The 20864-nt window shown below is 42.7% G+C and overlaps 1 protein-coding gene across 2 annotated transcripts in view; it reads right to left on the minus strand.

Annotated features, from left to right (window-relative positions):
• The window catches only part of pde2a (phosphodiesterase 2A), a 274496-nt gene that overhangs the window by 75644 nt on the left and 177988 nt on the right, over window positions 1-20864 (minus strand). For both annotated transcript variants that reach the window (XM_079573769.1, XM_079573770.1), the window contains exons 3-4: window positions 1212-1301; window positions 10-98 (exon numbers count right to left, since the gene is read on the minus strand). In XM_079573769.1, coding sequence (XP_079429895.1) covers window positions 10-98; window positions 1212-1301 — 179 coding nt within the window. The remainder of the gene's footprint in view (window positions 1-9; window positions 99-1211; window positions 1302-20864) is intronic.

The following is a 20864-nucleotide window of genomic DNA, read 5'->3' on the forward strand; positions in this document are numbered from 1 at the left end:
AGGACCCACCTGATCTTGCCATCCGGCGGCAGTTCATGCGGTGGGTCGTCACAAAGCAGGCGCACTTCCCCCTCCAGCAGGTACACACAGACACACTCCTGCAAACAAGCAAAGGTTACAGAGACGTGGACACATGAGATGCGGTGTCATTTTCATGGACTTACATATTACCTCATTATTTCAGCTGGAACTAAACTAAAAATCAACTTAAACTCAAGTAGAAGTAGTTCATGGTGACTGAAACTAAATGACTAAAATCTCCAAATACACATTTTGAAAAAGCCCCATATAATTTCAATTCAAAGCTTATTTAACCTCTTAACCCCCACATGAACCGAGCGTGTTTTCGCCAGTATGGCTTTACCAAAATCTTAAAGCTTCTTGAAAAAAAAAAAGCACCAAAATAGTGACGAAAATGAGACAGAAACCAGGATGAAAACTCAACAAAAAAGTCTTTTTTAGACTTGGCAAAAGAGCAACAAAAAGCGATGAAAAAATGTGACAAAAATGTGATGAAAACGCAACAAAAAAGTCCCATAAAAGCCACAAAAACGTGACAAAAATGTGACAAACATGCAAAAAATTCATAAAAATGTGACAAAAAGGAAACAAAAAAAGTGGCATTAAAAGCGATGACAAAAAAAAACAAGGCGAGGAGAAAGATTACAGTCAATAAGCTTTTAGATTTGTGTAAAACTGTGAGAGAAAATGTGCTTGGTTAAATAACCAGTGTATACTATAAATATATACTTGACTATATGTCTGACAGCTAAATTTACTTGATATTCTTGTCGACTAAAAGTAGAACTATGTGAAATGTGCTTTCTTACTGAACTGAAAAGGCCTTTACTTGGACGCTGTTATGGATACTTTGTCCTCCAGCCAGAGTTGTTGGTGGTTGGAGGGTCAGATGGCAAAGATTGGGACCCTCTACTGTAGGGCAGCTGCTACTTGCACTATAGAGCGAATGAATGATTGTCTCTCATGGAGCTTTGGGCGACTGTGTCTGTAAAAAGCTGAAATTCCCTTCCGTTTCCTGTGAGCAATATCTGTAAGTCACTCAACAATGGAGTGCTTCTTCACCTTTCTGGTTATTTGTGTGTATGAGTCTAATTCCTGTAATGAGTCTCTTGTTCTCTGGACTCGCCTCACCTACACACTACAACACAACAATCTGCACATAATCAAGTATGGGTGCGTGGTGTGGGTACCGTTGAGGGCAGCAGCTCCTGGACACTGTCTTGTAGCGCGCCCCGGAGCGAGCGCACGTCCACCACCGCCGCCAGCCGCAGCAAGGCATCCTGGGAAACAATAAGCACACAGACAAAAGCACATGAGCACTCGCTTATGAACTGCCTGCTCGCCTCAACAGCCCTCCGGCGCTGGCTTCAGTTTGTTGGTACAAGAGTCATGTTGCTGCCTCCCTTCCCTCGGTGTTTGGTTTGGCGAGGCGCAGCGGCGATATTAAAACAGCGCCATTGCAGATTCGATTGATGCTCGCAGATGGAACAAGTGTTTAGAATCGACGTCTTATGCTGAGACTGAGAAGTTTCCCCATCATCAAACCTGTGTCATGTATATTTGAGTAATGCTACAAATGAATGTACCACCTGTTGATCACATGAGGTGGTGTCTCCATCTGACAAATCAAAGTCAAATCAAAATCCTCATCCATGCACAGCAGCAATAATGGTGCTTTGAGAACTGAAATCAGGGCTTAATCAGGAGGCTACTTATTATCAATACATTATTTTACGGTGAAGGTCTCAACTCAACTTATATAGCGCTTTTCCATCTACATTGGGCATTCAAAGCACTTTACAGCAAGGATCCAGTTCACACTCTCATTCATACAGCATGTGCACACAGACACTGGAGGTAAGGTGGGTGAAGTGTCTTGGCCAAGGACATAATGACCATGTGTACCTTCAGGAGGCGGGATACGAACCCACGACCTTTCGATCATGAGACGACCCGCTATAACCATCTGTGCCAAAGTCGCTCCAAGAAGCGAAAAGCTGTAAACCTGCTCTTAGGCAACTCCACATTTATGTTTTATAGCTTCAAATAAATTCTGTGTATGTTCTGTGTTGGATGTACAACATTGATATTTACCCTGGTTATATTTGACCCGCTTAAATCAAGGTAGCTTCTGCACGAATTCAACTTGGAAGACATACCGGCTGCATTCGTTCATCACCTAATCACCGGCCGCTCTTTCCAATCATCCAATCACAGACCCAGCACAAGCCGCATCTTCACGTCAGCCAATCACTGCAGCGCTCGTCATGATCCCCTTCTTAAGCCTCCCGGGTTAGGGTCAATCACTCAGCATTTCCCAGCCGTGCTACGACCCTCCTCCACCCCTTTCTCCGCCCGGCCTCTCCTCGGCTCTGCTCATCGTCGACGGGTCTTCTCTTCTACCATCACCAGCGTCCAGGCTCCGGGGAAGATTCTCGCGATCGTTCATCAACGCTGTGCAACTCTTTTGTAAATTAAATCTTCTGCCGGGATCTGAGCCCCAAATATGATTCGTGGTCATTCAATAATCCATCCATCCATCCATCCATTTTCTTCCACTTGTCCGTTGCCGGGTCGTGGGGGCAGCTGTTGGAGCTGCCCAGATCACATTGCACCAGCCCCTATGGCTCCTCCTGCAGGTGGTGGGTCCACGGAAGGACGGCCTCACGATTTTAACCGGGCCTGTTGGTCTCTCATAAGGGGCTTCTGAACCGCTCTTTGTCTGACCCGTCACCTATAGGACCTGTTTGTCATGGGAGACCCTACCAGGGGCACGAAGCCCCCGACAACAGAGCTCCTAGGATCATTCGGAAACTCAAACCCCTCCACCACGTTAAGGTGATGGTTCCAGGAGGGGTCATTCAATAAAACTTTCTTAATTCCTTTCTTGTGAGTCTTTTCAGGTTGAAATGGTGTGACTGTAGTGTTTTTAATCCACAATTAGGGAATTGAGCTTAGCCAGAAATTGAGACCTGAGGAAGGACTCCAAGAGGGGCTTTATGTAAGCTGACCCTACACTAAGCAGAGCCACTTGAGAAGATTCAAAGATCAATCAAGGATGCGAAAGTTGGTGTACAGTTTTTTACGTTTTTGAGAGAACTACACTAACATGGTAAAAAGGCCTAAAAAGTCGATAACACTGACGTTCCTTTTTATCTGACAGCATGTTGGCAAATTGAAAGTAATTTATGAAATACTAAGTAGGCGAAGAAAACAGTTCTAAAAGTTAACAGGATCACTCAAACCAGTGTGAATTAAGCAAAAACTATACTATAAACTATAAACTATACTATAGTAGCAAAGGCACACTGTTATAACAAGGCTAAAGATATGTCCCTTTCTATTCTCAGCCATCCAGGACAGATGACTATCATTTGAGTAGTTTTGATGATCATTATTTGAAACTACAAAACATAAATGTCTGACCTAAAAGGGACGTCTGTTTTCTTGATATATTCTTGGGAGTTTGCAGTCAAATTGATTCTAAAAAGGGTGGGAGTGTGCATATGCATCGGAGATTAAGCCAAATGCACGCTCCTAGTGCTGGTGTCTTTGAAGGCTGGAAAGCACTTAGCCTCCGGGGGCCCATTTGAAAAGACGATGGTTATCTTAATTGGATTCACCCTGTGAGCCAGCAGATCCAAATTAACAGTCAATCTGCTTTTATCTCTGATGACATGTGTCTGTTAAGATGCTGTTGCCGCACACAACGTAATGTGAAAGGACCTGCAGTCAAGATGTCAATTTGAATACTTCTGCCTCTTCCCTCGCGAGCCTCGAAGATGAGAAATTTAAATATTGAAAGAAGAAAATAGGAGTAATTTGTTGGATGAGTTGCCTTAAGAGGACTAGCAGAAATTATTAGGCTTAGAATGGTTGATTAAGCACAGTAATTGAGGTTCACAGGAGATGTCTGATAAAAAGTCTCAATTTGAAACAAAAGGAAAGAAAGAGCACATTTTAAACCAGTGTGTTGAAACAACTGTGCATTAGGAGCAGTGGTTAGTGCTCTCGCCTCACAACAGGAAAGTCTGGGGTTTGATTGATGTGGCCTTTCTGTGGGGAGTTTGTATGTTCTCAGGGTCTGCGTTGGTTTCCTCTAACTCTAAAACATATGCAACAGAAACCCCTCAGGGACAGGACTCCCTCGAAAAAAACATGTCTTCTCTGACCATCCAACACTAAACTTCACAGCTTAGAAGGTCCCGGGTTCGGCTCCGGGTCGGACAGTGTAGGTTTCCTCCGGGTACTCTGGTTACCCCAACACTATAATCTTGTACAATTGGCCAGAAAGAATAAGAGAGTGAGTGAGTGGTTGGTGGTGGTCGGAGCGGCCGATTGTTCAGGCTGCAGATTGGCAGCCTCACTTCTGTCTGTCTACTCCAAGGGCAGCTGTGGCAACAATAGCAGTCTACCACCACCATGAATAATGACTATATTGTGGCGTTTTGAGAAACAGTGCAATACAAGTGTAAGCCATTATTATTATTATGACATACACATATCAAACAGTGTCTTCTGCATCAACCAAGAAGATGATGTTTCTTTTTTTCCCACTTTTTTTTTCACTTTAAGGCCGTGTTCCATAACAATGACTTCATAATGACCTTTCAGACCATAACCTTTCTTTAACCATAACCCATTTAGACTGGATCTTTACTGTAAGTCTGACCTGACCAAGACAACTGCCCACATACAGCAAAGTTACATAAAGATGAATACAACAGTTAAACAAGTAACATACATATCCGATGTATTTCAGTTCTCATTTTGAGGTGTCTTCAATTGAAAGTAAAAGCACATTCAGAAGTGGTGCTGTAGTCAAAATACTTTACAAAAACGATCAAGTGTTTGAACAGGCTCCGAGACTGGGATTTATTTCTGTGCAATTTGATTCAACAGGAAAACCAAAATGGCAAAACCAAATGGCACAATAATATAATAGTAAATACAAGCCAGTTCAAATGTATTCCACGATACAGCATGCATTTCCCATTATTGACAGTACTATTTGCTATTTTATCCATTCTATCACAGCGCCAGAGACCCTCTCACATGCCACAGTAATGGCAGCGTGTGAGATGGTAAATTAATTCGACGCCGGTCTGTGTGCAGTCTCCCTAAATCCGACCCGGCTCTGCTTATCTCTGTACATTATTCCTACATGCCGGCGCTGTCAGCAGAAACATCTTCAACATCTGATCAAAGTGGGGGGGAAACACTGGGCGAAATCTCAGCGGCTTAAGCTACAGCGGCTTTACAGAACAAAAAAAAAAGAAAAATGAAAACAGTGTGCGCTGAATGTAATATTGGACAAAAGCCGATAAAGGAGAGGAAATCTTTGCCCGTGAATGTCAGATACGCGATCATCCACAACGTGCTTATGAACTGCCGGCGTCTTGCTCCTTTTTCAACTTTACAAAAGGCTCCTGCAGCTCCGAGCCGCTGATCTAACGCCGCACGCTCTTTAGAAGAAGTAAACACGAATATCAACTGATTGTGAGTGAGGGATGGGTAAAGAGACGCGAGTGGAGAGTCTTGTCATCCGTGAGCACTCCGACGCGCTTATTGCATGCGATTAGATGTGATTAAATATGATTAGCTTGGCTCACTCAATCAGGCTGCCAAAGTGCTGTTGTGTAATGGGAGAGAAAACGCAGCTTCGATCCAAATACTGAGAAGTGCATCGCCAGGAAAACAAGTAAGAGCAAAAAGAAAGTTGTTGTGTTCGACAAAACCGGACAGACATTTGATCTTGTGTTCTTTTCAGCTCGCGTGTAAAAAAAAAGACAAACAACTTCTGCAGGAATGATTGACAGCTCTTTCAAATTTGAAAAACAAATTATCTCCAACGCTTCCGATACGTAGCTTAAGTAAAGCACACCTGCACTCGGACTTGTTGGAGAGACTAATCCACAGGTTTATTATTACAACACGTGTGGATTACTGTAATTATTGACTTGATGCTGCACGCCTCCTGACAGGTTTTTTGCAGTTTTGATCACTCCAGTCTGGCTCCCTGTTCTTCAGAATACAATTTACATCACTGACTGTATGTTCCTGAAATGTGGTGTACGTAAGCTCCCATAAGAGCTGCATGATCATGTGACCAGTTTCCTTTTAACCGGTGCCTGTTCAAGACTGAAAAACATGTGAAGTGCAGGTCATTTGAGAGCTTTAAGTCACTCCTAAAGACATCCTATAGAGTCTTCTGACATTTTTGTCAATAAATGAGTTTTTCACTTATTCTTGCTCCTGGACCCATTCTGTACACCAGGGTAGGTAGGCAAGTTTGCTTGGTGGAGGGTTTTTTAGAGTACTTAAAGGGACTAGATGCAAGTTGGCCATTTCTATGCTCACTACTGCCACCTCAGGTCTTATGTGTAACTGCAGCTTCTATATTAAGCTTGTGCATGACGGCACTTCAGTAACACCTTTTTGAGTGTCAGTGCAGGATTTTAGAGGCAGTTGTGGTGAACAGGTCTGGGTTCATTCTACACATTAGGACATTGCTGGAACAAGTAGGGGGGGGGGGGGGGGGGGGGGAATACTTCATTTTAAAGGGACTATACCACAACTGCCTCTAAAATCCTTCACTGTCACTCAAAAAGGTGTTACCGAAGTGCCGTCATGCACAAGCTTAATATAGAAGCTGCAGTTACGCGTAGGACCTGAGGAGGCAGTAGTGAGCATAAAAATGACAACCTTGCATCTAATCCCTCTAAACCAGGGGTGTCCAAATTTTTTTCATGGGGGGCCGCATACTGAAGCGTACGCAGGGTGAAGGGCCATAGATTGGTGGTTAGTGCCGCAAAACCTTTGACTAGCAGAGGTTTAAATTGCGCCCCACACCTTTATTTATGCTCAAAACCTTCATGCCAGCTCTGTCTCACAGTACAAGGTTAGTTGTTTGGTTAGAATTGTGTAGAATTATAACATTTCAGATAAAAAGGACTATCTCTGATGATGTGTCCTGATTCAGCAAGAAGGCAGAGGGCCACCAAAAATTGGTCTTAGAGCCGCATTTGGCCCCCGGGCCGCACGTTGGACACCCCTGCTCTAAACTATAAAACTGTAAAAAAAAAAAGAAATTAATAAATTAAAAAAACTATAAAAATGTTAAAGCATGCACTGATTTGTGTAATATTTTTTCTCAAAATCACCTTGAGGGCCACAGGTACAATGCTGGAAGGCCAGATTTGGATCCCGGGCCTGATGTTGTACACCATGTCAAAGTTTCATATAGATTTTGGTGAATTTTTTTTTAAATATTATTATTATTTATGTCCTATTTTGTTCTTTGAGTGGTTAAAACTGTAAGACGACCACTAAAGCTCCCAAACAAGTTGAAAGCTTCACATCAAAAGAGTGATGTTTCGAGCGGCAACACGGCCCTTCATCAGACATGTCTGGAACTCCCAGTTTCATGGTTAATGCAAATGTTTTAGCTATTCTGGATGTGTGTGACCACTGTTGTTCCAAAATATCTCAGAACAACTCGGAACACTGAAAGAACTTTGTAATTGTTATTATTGTATATTTTAGCTACAGACAAGTTGCATTTTTTTACTCATTAAATGTCTGTGAGAGTAAATACTACACTGACAGAAAAGACAAAGGGAGAGAGGGATATTGTACACCCAAACATCCAATTACACAATGGAGATAACTTTTATCACTCAAACTTGGCTGTAAATACTGTTTAAGTGGCGCTAGCCCGCAGTTAGCTTTGCCCGTTAGCTTCTTCGTGATAACATTAGTGTGTATTGGTGACTTCAACCCGGTACAGGAAAGTTGCAAGTGTGGTTTTCTGGCCAGAGACACCAGGGGGAGATGAAAGACCTCCCAATCAACCCATTAACACTTGTATTACCCCCAGAGGGACTACGAAAAGGATTTATTAAGGTAAACAAGTTACTTAGCACTGCTTTAATGTATAATCCATGATGAATTGATGCATGAGTTTATCTTCAAACAACATGAGTTTTCAGGCTTTCTAAAAGTGTTGACATTATTTTAAACATGCTCTAAATAAACCCCGACTTTGAAATGAGCATGTTCGACGTGAATACAAGCAGATAAACAACTCGCACACTAAGAACTTGTTGAGTGGACTCGCTAGCTCCGCGCTGTCCTCGAGTGAGGAGAGGAAGAGCATTTGCGCGTCACCGGCGGTAATATGTGTGCCTTGGTAAATGTCAGGAGCAAGTTATAACCTCTCACTCTCATTTCCTGACGTCAGCCTCAGACCTGTCTCGCCGTATTCGTTCGCCTGTTTCTCATAATCTCCGGCGAGTGCAAAAATCTCAACAGGTGAGAACCTTAATATACGCTGCATTTTGAGTCGAACTGTCGGAGGGAAGTGGAGATTTCAATGAGAATACACCTGGTGGATTATACTGCCTGTAGGAGAGCGCATACAAACAAGCAAGGGCTGATCACAGCACATAACAATCTGTCAAAACGTGAGAGGCTGAAGTCCAGAGCCCTCGTTCTCCATCTGTGCGTCTAATAACAGGTGACATTTAGAAGGATGCTCACATACCGTCACCCTTTACAGCTCCGTTTAGGACGAGGTAATTGTTGCCGGTCATTACAGGGCTCCCAGTGAAAGTTAATGGCACCACTGCAGTCCAGTATAATCCTTGTGCACACATTTTAAAGTGATGTATGGATTAACCAACAAAAAGGTCAAACAAACATTTAAGTGTAATTACGGCAGCCGCTTTGTTCCAATCGATAAGTTCCTCATCTGGAAAGAGACACAGTCAGCGATGGCTCGAGTCAATCTGCTCTCTAGTGTGTAAAATGTGCCGCGGTAATTAGATTTAAACAGTATGAGTTGTAGAGGACTGGGGGTTTTCTATAGAAGGTGTGCAGATGATGAATGGCAAGAGTGCAGCAACAGAATCCAAGAGAGTGTCAACAGTGAGTTATGACATTTGTTTTTAAAGGATTTAAAGCACTATAACAGCTGTGTAGACCCTGTTTTGTTTAATTATATTTCTGTAAATCATCTTCAGGGCCTAAGGATATACGGTTTGCTCACAGCACAGATTTGGTCCCCGGGTCTGAAGTTGCCGACACCTGCCACATACTATCCCGCAGCAGTTACTTGAATTTAATAAGTGAATGAATGATGTATAGAATTTTAAATTGAGTTTTATATTGTGAAAAGAGTAGTTGTAAAGTTTGTCTCACGATGACATGGCAGTGGCACAGGTGGTAGAGGCCGACCAGTTCCAGCTGCTGTTGTGTCAATGGGCCAGACAGGTCGGCCACATTGAAGCCATTGGCACCAGAGTTACAGTTGTCATTGTCAGTAGCTTGAATAGACTCAACAGTAGCTTCGGGACCCCCTTCATAACATGACCGGCGAGTTGCCAGGGAGCAAAATCGACTTGCCGAACACACTCCAAACATAACGTTTGGTTGGGCTGAGTTTAGAACTACATTTCACAGCTCCCAGGGAGCAGAGTGATCTGGTACTGTGCACAAAATTCTCCACCAAACTATTTGTTTTTAGCTTCTATGTACGTATGCTACTTTCAGGTTTATGATTGACCCCCCCTTAATTATTGTAATAATATTGGTATAATATAATCAGATACTTTTCCTTAAAGGCACTATACAGAGTTAAAAATGTTAAAATGATGTATTTTCCTCCCCCTACATGTTCCAGTAATGTCCTAAGGCACATGTGTCAAGGTCAAGGCCCGCGGGCCACATGTGGACCTTGAGATGATTTATTGTGGTCCTTTTTAGGTCTCTAGTCCATTCCTGTGCGGAGTTATAGATAACTGGTTAACCAGTTTGCCCACTCCAGCCACTATTCCACACATGTCCAGCAGAGGGCACTGACATAATAAGAGATCAGGATATAAACAGCATATAATAGCCATGTGGCAAATTGTCAGTCTGCCCCTGGGCGGCTGTGGCTACAATACTAACTTACTGCCATCGAATGTGGAGTGAATGAATAATGACTTCATGTAGCACTTTGAGAAACATGTGACACAGGCTGATAAAGGTGGCCACAGTCCTTTACAAAATATGCAGCCTGCGACCTGCCGTGGGGGCTGAATTTCGGAATTACGACTTTGACACGCCTGTCCCAAAATGTCGAATGAGCCCAGACCTATTCACCACGACTGCCTCTAAAATCACTCACTGTTACTTCGGGTCCGACATGCCGTCATGCACAAGCTTAATATAGAAGCTGCAGTTACATGTCAGACCTGAGGTGGCAGTAGTGAGTATAAAACGACCAACTTGTATTGAGCCCCTTTAAGTAGTTCTGTCGTTTGAAGCGTCAATCCATAGACTGTTTATCAATGGACTTCCGAAAACCCCAAGGAAATGGGGGCACGGACCGGAAGTCCCTCGCTCAAATGGACTTAACACTTAAATGCTTTTGTCTCTTTTTAATTCATCCTTCAACACAGACTCATTCTGACATCACGAACACCGCCCTATACTTTTCCTTTTGCTTTATTTTCGTCCTTTTACTACTTCCCCCGCCAAATTGCTAGCATGAATGAGCTTCGTTAGCCCGAAGAGGAAGCCACAGGCCCTCGGTCCATCACAATTGACAATCAATGGCATCAATCATCATGACGTGAAAACCATTTATCAACAGTGTTCTCTTTTGACAGTGCCCAATGACCCACTGAAAATGGTCTTGTGATTCACTTTTGGGTTCCAACTCACAAAATGAGCACCCCTGAAGGACTTACAAGGCAGGTTAACCTCATAACATTTGCATAGATTACTGTACCACAAGTTCTCCATTTCCTCCAACATTTCTCACAGTCACCTTTCTGCTCTCCAGGAACGTTGTTAAACCGCGAACGTGAGCTTGTATCAACCCCGCTGCCCGTGCCCAGGTGTAGTGTTATGGAAATGAGCTTCCCATCAAGCAGCTGTTGAGCAGGGCGGGTGTCTGACCTGCATACAAACGCAGGAGGCTGAACCGGCCCGGCGCCTTCAAAAAACCCTCTCAGTCATGTGCCGGTTCCCTGGGGCCGCGGCGCTCATAAATCAGAGCTAATAGACGGCGAGGAAGACGTGTAGAGCCGAACTCCGGGCGGACGGCAGGCTGAGGAGTTTAATTAAGCCTATGCGGACACAGCGCTAGCGGGCTAACAGCACATCAGCGGGATAATGTGGGGATCATTCCTAACTTAGAACAACTGGGGCACTGTTCTTTCAAGGTTTCTTCTGCCTTTACACGCTGCAGACGCCCGGAGACGCGTCTATTAGGCATTCTCTTCCACGTCCGAGCAGATCTGGAGATACACATGTACAAAGCGTTTGAAGCTCGCGCTAAAGAGGCAGCTCGGGCTTTCATCTGCGCCGCGCATTACCTCCGAGTGATTTCTAAAACCGTAATTGCACAAATAAGAGCCACGAATGAATGAGGAAATTAATTTGTTTGAGGGATTTGAGCTTGATCTTTCGGTCGTCATGGAGATATTTATTAAAGAGGATTCAGAAGGTCGTTTCGAAGCGCTGGGAAAACATACATTTTTATTACTTGAAGCAGCGCAACCTTTACAGAGGTCGGCGAGAAGTTCAAGAATCTTTCTAAGGACTAGCCGATAATTGATTCAAGCGCTCGCCTGGTGATTTGTAATAATAATCAGAACGCGACAGTGTTTCCATGACATTTGACATTTTGCTGTCTGCTGCGCAACAGACATGTTCGTTTGGTAAGTTTATCAAAAGACGTATCTGCACAAACAGGCGGTTTTGTGTCGAGGGCGACCGATATGGGTTTTTCAAAGGCCGGTGCTGCTAGTTTGTGATGCTAATTGGCCGATGCCGATATGCTCGGCCGATATTTTTGACCGATATTTCCAAATGTCTGGTCTAAAATCCTGTAAAAACAAATACTTGGCTGCTCCAGCACTGGCCGATTTTATTTTATTACTTTAAGTTATCCAATCATAGTTTCTGTCACAGAGTTGTTGTTAGCATTAGCATACTGCAGCTAGCATTAGCATATTGTTACTAGCTGCTGCGTTTTGCGCGGCGATCAAAAATACAATAGTGGAGGTTAAAACTAACTCAGCGGTTGACTTCTCCAGATTCTGCACTTCATATTGACGGATATTTAGTGAAACTTAACAAACTTGAAGCTAAAAAATGTTCATTGTGATGTTTCTCACCTCCCCTGAGGCCTGGGGAGTTGTGGGAGGACTCATTTTAAAGCCCTGACTTTGCTCTTTTCAGTGCAAAAAGGGGAAGTCTCTATCATTATATGTATATTTTTAAATAAGGGCTTTTTTCTGCGCTAGATCGGCCGATAACCAATATTGTTACATTGTAAAATCCCCAAATATCGGCCCAATATATCGGCCGGCCAATATTCGGTCGGCCTCTAGTTTTGTGGGCAAATGATAAAGGAACTGACTGTATAGTATTCCATGTCCAATGTGTGTTAAGAATATTTCTCACAATCATCTTGGGGGCAAAAGGTTAGTGAAAGAAATCTGTAAAATCTGTGAAATGAATCATCTTTCAGGACTTGGACTCTCACTCCTCACATACTTCTGCATCAAATTTCCGACATTTTCGTGGGCTCCGTTTGCCGCAAATCAAAATAGAATTCCAAATCTTACATGGTGCTAATGATTATACTTTTAGATGTCAAAGCAGTCGGCATGGCTGAATGAATAAAGCGTGTTTTGAGATGTGACAAGCGGCGCTGGCTAAATGAAGAGTGTCTGCGTTTAATTGTGACTTAATTACTTAGCGACTGCGGCTCCGCTGACTGAGACAATGGCGTCAACAGCAGGAGCTTCTTCCTCTGTGTGCAAACTCAAACCTTAATTCATTATCCAAATAAGTCATACAGTCAATTTCAAACAAGAAAAAGGACCCAAAAAGTCACAAAATCAGTACATGTTTCAGTGGTTCCTTGATGTAAAGCGCTTCGAGTGCCTAATGTTGGTGATCATTACTATTTTATCATGATTTTGCCGTAAAGAATGAACAATTACTTAAAGGCACACTGCGTAACATTTTGGATAGTGTTGACATCAATAAAACATGCTGGAATGCTATTTTTGTAATGGGTAACCAAACAATGGATTTGAATGAGGACATAACTTTTTTGGATCTCATATTTGGCTGCCTTCAGTCGACGTCTCCATGGAGACGAGCTGGAGACGTCCCTGCTCCCAGTAAAGTTACAGTCAGGTCTTAGGGGATACGAGCCACAGCAAAAGCACTTTTGTTCATAATTTTTAACAATCAAAATATCAGAAAAAATAATAAAAAATATTCTAGCATAGATTGTCAGAGGTGGGTAGTACTCAGTTACATTTACTCAAGTACATTTACTTAAGTAGTTCTGAATTAACTGTACTTTTGCAAGTCGATTATTCATATAGTAATTTTTAAATAAAGTATCTGGATTCTTAAATTGTAACTCGTTCCACTGTGAGCAAATACTCTTACTTGAGTAAATATTTGGGCAACTCTACTCACCTCTATAGATTGTTAATACACAAATGAAGAGAGACCTGGGCACAGAGCTGGGGAGTCTGAATGATTAGAACATTGCTATTTGAAATAGATTTTGAAGCAGAATTGTGACTGAATAAGAAAATGAGCTCTTCTAATGGATCAGGGGTCTACATTAAGAGACATTAAAAGATCCTGTTTTCAACCAAATGAAAAAAACAACAACAGCATGTGACTAATTGCTAACATCATTTAGATATGGACATTAAACTAAGTGTGCTTTATTTATGTTTCATGGTAAATATTAGATTTTCTTGTCAAAAAAATACTTGGCCCACAGGAGAAGATGGCATTGAAAGTGGGTGAAGAGCAGAAAGAGACATACAGCAATTTGTCGGAGGCGAGACTTGCATCACCATATGTGCAGCAGCTTCAACCACTCTATCAGCCTCACTCGTTCAATTTTTATTTAAATTATCTGATCTTATATTCACTGGAAAATGCATTTGAAATGACTTGAATGAATATAGTTGGGTCTGGGATACTATTTTCCACCACTACATTGTCACTTTGTGAATGATGGTGCGTTTTAGTAATATTTTTAGCCGCTGGCACTTTTTTTAGTCAAAGCACAAAAGACCAACTATTCCGCATTTGTCTCTTGAGACAATGGTTGCCTGTAAAGGTCTTTTATGAAACACATTTTGCCAGTTTTGCCTCCGTAAATTCTCATATAAATAATGGGTATTTATATGAGATGCCTGATATCTATATACATATAAATCCGCACCATACTGTTGAAGTAATCACCTTATTACATTTTCAGCACAAACCCCAACCTTTGATTCTGAGACACATAGGGCCGGATCAACTGAAACAACGGGGGGCAAGAAATAACGATGTCTTGCTCATAGTTTGTCCTTGAAGTTGCAGTAAATGATGTGTCAAACCAATAGGGCACATATAGAGTAGTGGCTGTGTGCATTTCTTCACCTGCCGCATGTTGACTCAGACAAATCGATAGGGATTCACTGTTGACTGACTTATCATGCCTTACGCTGATGTAATTTGATCTTTTCCATTTGGTCTGACAGTCCCCGAAGGCAGCACAACACGTTTAACTCGTGGATGTCAGAGATAAGGCTGAGATACATATGTTAACCTGATCTTTGGAGAGTATAGGCAGGGGCTATATTGACACACTTCAGGCAGAGGAGACGGAGCAGGTCAAAGGTCTGTCTGCCCTAAACCTATGCTGAGATCTGACACCGTTTAGTTTAACATATTTAAATCTGCACTCAAGCTTAAAGGGGTCGATGGAAGTTGACATTTATATACTTGCTGCTGCCACCTCAGGTCTTGGACTTCAGACCCGAATTAACACCTTTTTGAGGGACAATGCAAGATTTTTGAGGCAGTTGTGGTGAACAGGTCTGAGCTCATTCTACACATTAGGACATTGCTGGAGCAAGAAGGGGGAGGAAAATACATAATTTAAACATTCTTAAACTCTGTCTAGTCCCTTTAAAGGCCGTATAGACATTTTTTATATATAATCACATGGCAATTTCAATATAGAAGAGTACTATTACGATCAATCACAAAAACGTTTTCACCATCGCCCCAAGCGACACCTGCAAGAAAGACTGTAATTTTGAGTACTTTTCAATCAATTGGATTTTTCCACAGTCTTAACCTCTTTTTTTTTGTTTTTTACTAATTAACATTGATAGAGTGGGCCTGCAGTAGACTGTGTATAATGTCTCATAACAACTATGTCACAATGAAATCAGTTTTTGTCATAAAAACTATATTTCAGTGAATCAGTTTTAATATGAAACTGTAAAGGCTCATTCAAGACGCAAGACCTTCTTGTTCTTGCACCCTGAGCTGCAGAACAAAATGAAGTCACTTTTGCCATGTCGCCATGGAACTGTCATCAGTTACAAAAGGTTTCCATGACTACAAGGCAAAAGTGACTTATGAATGAGTCTTAAATAAGCATGCATTCACTGTGGAATTGTATCAATAAGCCTCTATCATAAGATCCAGTGTTGTTTTTCACCAAGATCTTGTATTGATGATTGGAGAGTGTGACCACTGCACAAAGCCTTCTCCAGCACATCCCAATCATTCTCAATGGGGTTAAGATTTGGACTCTGTTGTGGCCAATTCATGTGTGAAAATGAAACACTCTTTCACAATGTGAGCCCGATGAATCCTGGCATTGTCATCTTGGAATATGCTTGGCAAGAAGAAATCCATTGATGGAACAACCTGTTCATTCTGGATGTTCAGCTGATTTAATTCCTTTGGCACATAGTGTTGCTGAACCTCGACCTGACCAACTGCAGCAACCGGAAAACAGAAGAATAAGTTGAATCCAGGTGGCGACTTTTTTCATTGGTCAGGCAGTGTATATGAAAAACAAAGGTCTTAACATTCTGTGTGTTTGGGAGAAGACTCACACTGACACGCTCTTCAGAGTCACACTCAGGCGGAGGAGCTGGAGCCCGGTCTGTTGCACGGGGCCCTGGTTGTTATTCCAACAGAGCCGAGTCTCCAGTAGCATCACTAACATACTGGAGACACATGCACTGTAGAATACAGCCAGGCCATGAGGGCGGGCCGATGACAACACAAGCACAACACTCAGCACACAGCACACAACACACAGCTCTCCAGAGAGGAGTGCCATGGAGCACAGAGGGAATTGAACCCATGCCACTCTATTTTATGCACTTTTCAGGGTCTTCGTCTCTTGGCTTTGGGAAAACTCAGAGGAATTGTCTCCAGAGAGGGAAGTCTGGCAGCGTCTGTGCTTATACTGCTGCCCCCGTGACCCGGCCTCGGATAAGCAGAACAATGTGGATGAGAAACTAAATAAAAGATGGGATCTCATTTGTTGAATCTGTCTTTTCTTTGGAACATAAGGGTCTTGGGTGAGTGGAGTTGCGGTTCTCAAAGTGCGGTACTTGGGCTTCTTCAGATAGCACTCAGGGTCTGCAGTTTTAGTTTATTCACTATCATTTTAGATCATTTTCTTGACTAATGCGATTAAAGCATAACTGGAGCTGTGTTTTCGGCCGCTCGTGCATCTTTGAGTTATCTTTCAGTGCTTTGGCGTTGTTGTGACTGTGAGGAACATTGAACTATCTTTGACATGAAATGTGCTGTACAAATAAACTTGCCATCGCTTCACTACAGCCACATGGGCGAGGGCGGAAAGAGGAGGAGGGGTGGGAGGGGCTTCTGGGGAGAGGGAATGAAAATCAGGAAGTGAAATCATAGAATATTTTGTTTTCCCTGTTTTATATAAATATGGCATTTTCAAACATTATCATCAAACACCTACAGACAACATAGCTCCTCCTCTTTAAAGGGACTATAAAATGTTAAAATCAAGTATTTTCCTCCCCCTACATGTTTCAACAATATCCTAAGGTGTAGAATGAGCCCAGACCTGTCCACCACAACTGCCTCTAAAATCCTGCACTGTCACTCAAAAAAGGTGTTAATTCGGGTCCGAAGTGCCGTCATGCACGAGCTTAATATAGAACGTGCAGTTACACGTATGACCTGAGGTGGCAGTAGTGAGTATAAAATAGCAAACTAGCCCCTTTAAGTTTGGTGTTTTTTGAGTTCAGATATTTTACACCCAGTTAAACCTTTGTAGGCCTCTGGACCTGGTTTAATCCTGATTTGGTCTGGATCTAGAAATGGTGGTACTTGGAAGGTCAAGTCTTTTTTGAGGTGGTACTTGCTGTGACAATCACTGGACAAGTAGATTTCCTCATTAGAAATGCTAACTTCTTGAATAGAAAAGAAAACCTTTACCGTGGGAACAATGCATAATGGTGGCAGACATTTGCCTTTGTCTTGCTCACACATTCACAGCACATTTGCCCAGAAATATAATAAAAACATACATTTTAAGTCCATCTTAAAATCAGTTCATTGATTCACCTCATTAATAGAAAAGAAATGGAGCAGACTGGGAAACAGGGGAGTTACAACCATAGACTGTATATATAATGGACAGCTTCTGCTCACTCCTCCTCGTTTATCATAATGACAACGCTTGAGGAGGAAATCATAGCAGATTTACAGACTCCCCCTCCCCAGCTCTGACGAAGCATGTTCCTAAAAAAGGCATATGGGCGGGACCTTCACTGTAGACTCGGCCCTTGCGTGAAGTGTAGCTCGCGCTGCCCAATGCTAACAGTCCGACCCTCATTAAGTACGAGATTTCTAAAATTCCAGCCTGGTCCCCTTAATTGTGACTAACCCAGCGTTATCACAGGAGGAATATCTAGCTCTAGATAGATCCAAAGTGTCTAAAGTCCGATGCTTTTCAATGGGGGACCAGTGGCGATATGGAGGTACTACAGCAATGGCGGAGCAATGGCGGCCCCTAGTGTTGTGGCCAAAAGGCAGAGCAGCCAGCAGCCATTGGTGACAACCTATTCCGCTCCCTAATGGCACAAGACACAGAGGAATTCCGGTGCACTTTTTGCACAAGGAAGTCCGTGTCTCTGCCCTGATGGAAGGAGCTCAAAGGAGTGCGACAGTGGATCGTCAGCTATGATCTCACTGCTTTACTGTGGGGCTGAGACAACTGAGTGGTCGGCCTGTGATTTTCCTGCCTTGCTTTACCACTGTGCCAAGTCTAGCTTTGTTTTTGACAGTAGCCAAACCAGACGACGGTGTTGAATATCAGCACACTCTCAATTAAGGACAGATAATGTACCTTTTTCTGAATGGGAGGTTTAAGTTTTAAGCAATTGTGTAACTGTAGAGTTCGAGCAGACGTGAGAGCTGAAATTGCTTCCCGTGACATCACACCCCTGAAATGGCTCGGGGACAAAAATGGTATATTTATCCGACGAGTGGGGGTCCGGGTTACTCTGTCTATAATGATATGTCACGGGGCGCTGCTTAGTGTGTGGGAGGACGTGCAGGTGCTCCCTGAGTTTAATGAGCCAACCAGTTTGTACAGAAGCAGAAGGCTACAGTCCCGAGGCTTCTATGGGAGAAATGTATTAAAGTGAGATAAAAAAAAAAAGGCCCAAATTTCATAAATAATATTCGCGGATGCCTTGAGGGGTGATGATGATGGACAGGCAGAGGCGAGGAAGCGGCTATTGACACAGCGAGAACAAGCTGTAAAGGCGGCAATTGACAGACTAAACAAGGGAAACCTAATCCCATAAAGAAGTACATTAAATTTACCCAGAGATGCTGAGAAAAGCCTGGAGTCGGGCCAGGAAGCGATGGAGAAAAAAAAAAAAGCAAACCCGTCCTGCCGCCGTGTTTGTGCGGCCATTTGTAACTTACACAGGCACGGCACATCATCAATCAGATCGCGTTTAAGTCTGTATTATTAAAACATCAGGCGTTAATTAGCCCGGCTGAGCCCCCCGGGTGAATTTCACACGCGCCGCATCCGAAACATATTCTGTCCCATTGATTCGGAGCGAACCCCAGCGGGACGGGACTAAGCAATCACGTTTCCGCCTTAATGAACATCTGCCAATTTTCAGAGCAAGGCTGGTCCATCATCTTCGGGGGCGCGAGGGGACGGTGGGGGGGGGGGGTCTTCGGGATCAAACGAGAACGACGTAAAGACAAATGGAGAGGTGCAATGTCTCATCGCCGCAGTGATTTACTCGGCAGAACTGGTCAGGACTTTTGGGAAAATGCAAAAAGTGACATTAGATATTTTTAACTGACCCCTAGTGGCACGAGTCAGGTTTGTCAGACTAATGTTTTTATTGTTGTTTTTCTAAATTAACTTTGCGGTGCTGTTTCATGTAAAGAAACAAGGTTCAAACGTTCAACACAATTCAGCAAGCAAATAAATAAGTAATACAACCGGGACAATGTGCAGGAATATTAATTAAAAGATGCATCAGATCTAGCTTGATATAGTTGCCGTGTGCAGTCCCTGAGCAGGAGGATAACAAAATATACGGTGTAAAATTAATTCAACCACTCAAATACAAACAAACAGTCCACAACCAATCAGTCTACACAGAATGGTCTAAAATTACAACAGTGAAACTTTACTAAAGATGATCAGTGAGTGGTCATCGTGAGAAAAATCCTACAGGTTAAAGAAAGTTTAAGACTTAGGAGTTTTTAGAAAGTAAGTAAGTAAATAGGTAAGAGAATACAGTATTTACCAGACTATTCACCCGCCCACTTTTGACTCTTTTTGCTTTGTCCCGGCACTTCCGTTGTCCTGACACTTCCGACACACATTTAAACGGGGAACGAGGGAAAATATTCACTGATTTGTGTAAAATGTCCCAATGTTCATTTGCACCAACAAGTCAACACTGCACCGTTTCTCTGCTCGGCCTAAAAACAGCTTTGTTTTCATGTAGTGACTGATTTTATCTGGACTTCTCCAGTCCCATGTAAACAGATAGGAGAAAAGGGGCGGGCACTATTCATGGCAGCGCCCACGCGAACTTCCGAAATAAGGTGAATAAGTCGCATCTTTTTTTCAGAGTTTGGCAGGGTTTGGTCTTATACTCCGCAGCAACTAATATGGGATTTGAAAAAAAAAAGGGCTAGAGGGCGCTGCAGGCTAATCAAGCACAGAAAGAAAGTTTGGAGTGAGCGAGAAAGTTTCGGGGGACTGGCAAACGCAGAGGTGACTCCTAACGCAATGAAGAAAACAAAAAAAGCTAATCATAGGCTAAAAGCTATATGGCCAAAGCTAGAGGAAAGAGTTCGCAAATGAAAGCTTGAACAACGTGCTGCCGGGAGAGGCTTGTCAACGGTGCAGGTACGCCTCTGCACCCAGGTCATTGCCATGGCGATTGTTCAGAAGTGAAACCGAGGATGAAGATTTCAATGGATTTAGTGATTTGGAGTGAGATCGAGACTTTGGTATATTCTTTACTGTTTATGTAGCGTTAACATACCAGACACCTATTTAGTTTGGTGTTAATGCTTCATGTAGCTAGCCATCAATGTGTTACGTTAGCATACCGCACGCCTATTCAGCCTGTTGCTTTTTTCTTCACTCCGGAGTGATTTTAATCGGGAAAATACGGTAAGTGAATAATTAAGTAAGTAAAGAAGTCACTAAATATGTTAATGAGTAAGTATAGTGGCTTAACTGCCTGTCACAGAGATGATCAAAATACTTTGTAACATATAGATCCAATATTATCTTTAAAAAAAAATGAAAATAAAATGAAATACATGGAAAGATAGACAAGAAACCACAAAATACATTTAAAGGGGAAAAGACGATCAAAACAGGAGGGTCGTATGAGTGATAATTACTTCAACAGATTTAGCCGTGACGTGTGTGAACAAAGAGTGAGCCTTGTTCGGGTCACAATAGTATGAGGCAT

This window comes from Gobius niger (genome assembly GCF_951799975.1).
Source record: "Gobius niger genome assembly, chromosome: 1".
NCBI classification, from domain to species: domain Eukaryota; kingdom Metazoa; phylum Chordata; class Actinopteri; order Gobiiformes; family Gobiidae; genus Gobius; species Gobius niger.